Source organism: Geospiza fortis, unplaced genomic scaffold (assembly GCF_000277835.1).
Source record: "Geospiza fortis unplaced genomic scaffold, GeoFor_1.0 scaffold145, whole genome shotgun sequence".
NCBI classification, from domain to species: Eukaryota; Metazoa; Chordata; class Aves; order Passeriformes; family Thraupidae; genus Geospiza; species Geospiza fortis.
Window position 1 is genome coordinate 4,038,148 of NW_005054362.1, and position 3,742 is coordinate 4,041,889.

At 41.4% G+C, this 3,742-nt stretch overlaps 1 protein-coding gene across 3 annotated transcripts in view; it reads right to left on the reverse strand.

Annotated features, from left to right (window-relative positions):
• The window catches only part of FOXN4 (forkhead box N4), a 16,079-nt gene extending 12,399 nt beyond the window's left edge, over window positions 1–3,680 (reverse strand). For all 3 annotated transcript variants that reach the window (XM_031059527.1, XM_005424044.2, XM_031059526.1), the window contains exon 1: window positions 3,588–3,680. In XM_031059527.1, the coding sequence (XP_030915387.1) occupies window positions 3,588–3,670 (83 nt within the window). In that variant the 5' untranslated portion in view covers window positions 3,671–3,680. The remainder of the gene's footprint in view (window positions 1–3,587) is intronic.
• Between the last annotated feature and the right edge of the window lie 62 nt (window positions 3,681–3,742).

The following is a 3,742-nucleotide window of genomic DNA, read 5'->3' on the forward strand; positions in this document are numbered from 1 at the left end:
CCCTGTTTTGGCCTTTCTGAGGTAAGGGATGAGCCCCTTCTGCTCTCACAGGACCCCGAGGTGCTGCCCCAAACCAGCTCCGGGAGGAGCAAAAGGCCACAAATTTTTGCTCCTCCAGATCAGCACATTTCAGGAGTGCTGAGGAAACAGTTGTGCTAATCCACTTAAATCAATCCAGTTTGACTGATTCCTTGGAGGTTTCTCACTTTTTTTTTTTTTTTGGAATTCCTGGGGCACTCGGAGTCATTATCTCACTGCCTGTCAGGCAGCACGGGAAGGTCACAGGAATGGACACTGGCATTTTCTCCAGGAACAATTAGGGTGTTGTTAGTGATGCATTTGTAACCTCTTGTGTGCACACTCCCATCCATCCATCCATCCATCCATCCATCCATCCATCCATCCATCCATCCATCCATCCCAAGAGGACAGAGGTGTCACTTCCTCTCCAGGAACCCCAGATATGAGAACACAACAAATGTGCTCAAATTAGAGATTTGTCATCTTTTTCCACACTGGAATGCTGTCACGTCTGGAATTTATAGAGTACAGCAGTCCTGTGCTTCTTAATCTGATTTCACACTAAACTATGGCAACATAAAGTAATTAAGGAAAAAATTGATCAGACTAATGAGATTATGAATATAGACAATTTTTTAAGAATCAAAGAGATAATTAAAATGGGGTAAAGGACAATATAATCCACTAATATATTAAATTATTAATGATTAACACCTTCTGATCAAAAATAGGTAATTTAAAGCTTAATTCCCATTTAACATATAGAAAATGTATTGCAAGGCCTTCAGAATTGTCCACAAGGCCTCTGTCAACTGGAAATACATAATAAAACAAAAAAATAGAAATGTGGTCTTTACACCAAATATTGTTGAATCAGATCTTAAAATCAAAATGACAGATTTCATATTTCAATTCAAAATATTGCTTGAAGGCCACAGGGCCCAGGAGCTGAAGAACCTGGATTCCCAGGAATCAGCCCATAAATTCCATGGGAAAAGCCTGGAGCTGGCTCCTTTAATTTACACAGCTCTGTGCTGGAGTTACCATGAGCCACCACTGCATAGAAAACTTGTGGTCTGCCTGTGCTGTGATTGAAATCAAAATAGTGGCACTAAAACGTGTTAAATTATTAATTATGATTAACAAGAACGAAGTGCTAAGGGTTAAAAAAATCTTGGTGTGTGTTAAAATTCTCTACTTTCATTTCCTTAAACGTGATATGGAATTGTTAGAAATATTTGTCAGCCCTACAAGGGTGAATATATTGAATATGGTGGTATTTTCTGTAGGAAACTAAGAGACGCAGCTGCTAAAATAAGGAATTACTTTGCATTGCAGCCAGGCAGTGACAGCACCATAAAAACAGGCAGTGGAGGAGATCTGATGGCCCTTAACCACCCCTGTGCTGTTTTATATCCCAGAGCTGCACTGCTGGGAGAGATGTTTGCCTGAAATCGTTTTACTGGGGAGCAAAAAGTCCTGGGATTTCACACAGCAGCCAAAACTTCATCACCACCCCGAGCCACAGCAAACTCACTGCAGAGGCTTTGGAGCTGCACAGTTCAAAGATCTGTTAAAATCAGATTTTTCCCACATTCCTTTTACAAAAAAAAAAAAAAAAAAAAAATTAAAAAATTCAAAAATCCCAGGTTTTCCAGCTGTAAGCATAATCTGCCTGCAGACTGATGGGTGGCTGGGGGTTTGATCTCCTCCCTTCCCAGCGGAGCCGGGGCTCCTCCAAGTCCAACTGTCCCATTGAAAGATTCCAAATGAGACAGAAGAGTATTCTCAGCACAGCCCCAGCCTCCCACTCGCTAATTGGAGGCCATTCCCCATTTTGTGGAGCCTTGATGCTCCCCCATGGAGAACTCAGGACTGTGGGTTCCAGTCTTGGACTGTGGTGACAGCAGGAGAGTAAACAGAGCTGATAGAATTTGACAGGTCTATTCTTTTCTTAAAATCATTCAGTCTAAAAGATTTTCTTTTACATAATCCAAAGTGTTTTCTCATGAAGTAGGACAAATACTGCTCTGCATTTATGGTGCAGTTCAGATTTTATGCATTTTTATCAGAATTTGCCACTATTAAACGAGGTCAAATAATTTGTTTTAAAGCCGTGGTAAAAAAAAAAAAATCACAAGAGGGTGAAAAACTTTAGAGAACTGAGTTTAAAACATTTCACAGAGGACCCGAAGCTGGTTTTTAGAAAGAGGAAAAGAAGAAAGTTATGATTTATTTTTTTTACTGCAGTAAGAGAAATCCTATCTTTCTCCCCCCAAAAAGCCTTTTATTTTCCTGCAGCTCTGAGTTAAAGAACAGTTCTCTCCCTTAAAAAGGGGCTTTGTTAAGGTGGTGAATTCTGCAGGGCACTGAAGACCCAGCCTTAAATCCACGTCCCCAGAAGTCCCTCTCACCCACACCCTTCCTTAAATCCCCAATAATTTCTTCACCAATATTTACGTAGCCAAGAAAAATGCCCCGAGCAAACAGTGCCTGGGCACAGAGCAAAAGCAGAGGCACAAACCTTTTCCCCAGAGGCTGCAGGGACTAAAACAAATCCCTTGTTGAGCTGCAAGAGGCTGAGCTGCAGCCTTTGCATTTTGAATAGAGAGAGGCCAGGAGAAGAATACCTGCAGCAGCCCCAGGAAAGGTTGCAAACCCCTCAGGCTGGGAGGAAGGAGTCTCTCAATGCTCATTTTATATTAAAAATTAAAAAAAAAAAAAAGGAATTAATTTTCTTCTGGTTTGCTTTTCTGTTTTGTTGTGAGAACTGGGATGTGTTGTGTGCGTTCTGTATTTGTTGGAGCTTTGCATCATGTGACAAAATGTAACCTAACATAACCCAGGGCTCTGTAACTCATGCAGAACCCTCCTGTAACCTCCAACAATGCTTCGAAATGATAAATGGAAGCACGATGGTGCAGGTAAATTAAATTATGAAAGGCTCTTTGCAAATCCAGGTTTGTTCCCACCCATATTAAAAGCCCTTTGACAGGTTGTCAGTGCTTTGGAGGGCTACACAAGTGCTTGTTTTAATTAAAAACTCCTCCAGTGTCTCTTGTTTGGTCTCTCCATGACTGCTCCACAACAATGCAAAAAGTGATCTGCAAGGGAACTTTTAAATTATTATATTTTAACGAGAATCTCCTTCTCTGGCAACGCTCACACAGGACAGAGAATTTAGAGAGAGGTCAGCCCAAGGTTTGGGAGGTGTATTTATCAAATATAGGTGAGTATCAAAATCAGAGAATCACAGAATTACAGAATGATTATGGATGTAAAAGACCTCCAAGATTATCAAGTCCAGCCTTCATCCAAATGAATACTTTGTGAATTTTTTAAACAGGCATGTTTCTGAGTAAGGAGTGCATTGTAACTGGTCATCAGCCTTAGAAATCTTATTTAGAGTGGAGGAATAATTAAGATAGCTTAAAAGAAAAATAAAGAAGAAGAAGAAAAGTGGATTTCTACATGCTAAAAGGATTTTTTAGGAAGCAAGGAGGAGGCAGCAGGAGGTGGCAGCTGTGCCAGTGCAGGGCACGTTTTTGAGACGGATAAAACCTCACCTGTACTCCTGCGAGGGGTGGTGGTTTTGCCCTGAATTCCTAATGATTCCTGACATTATGGACGGGATATCGCTCTCTATCATCTCCTGGGGAAGCAGCAGAAGGCAGCGGTCAGCAGCAGTAGCTATCCAGCACTTCAGCAGCGGCGGGAGCCA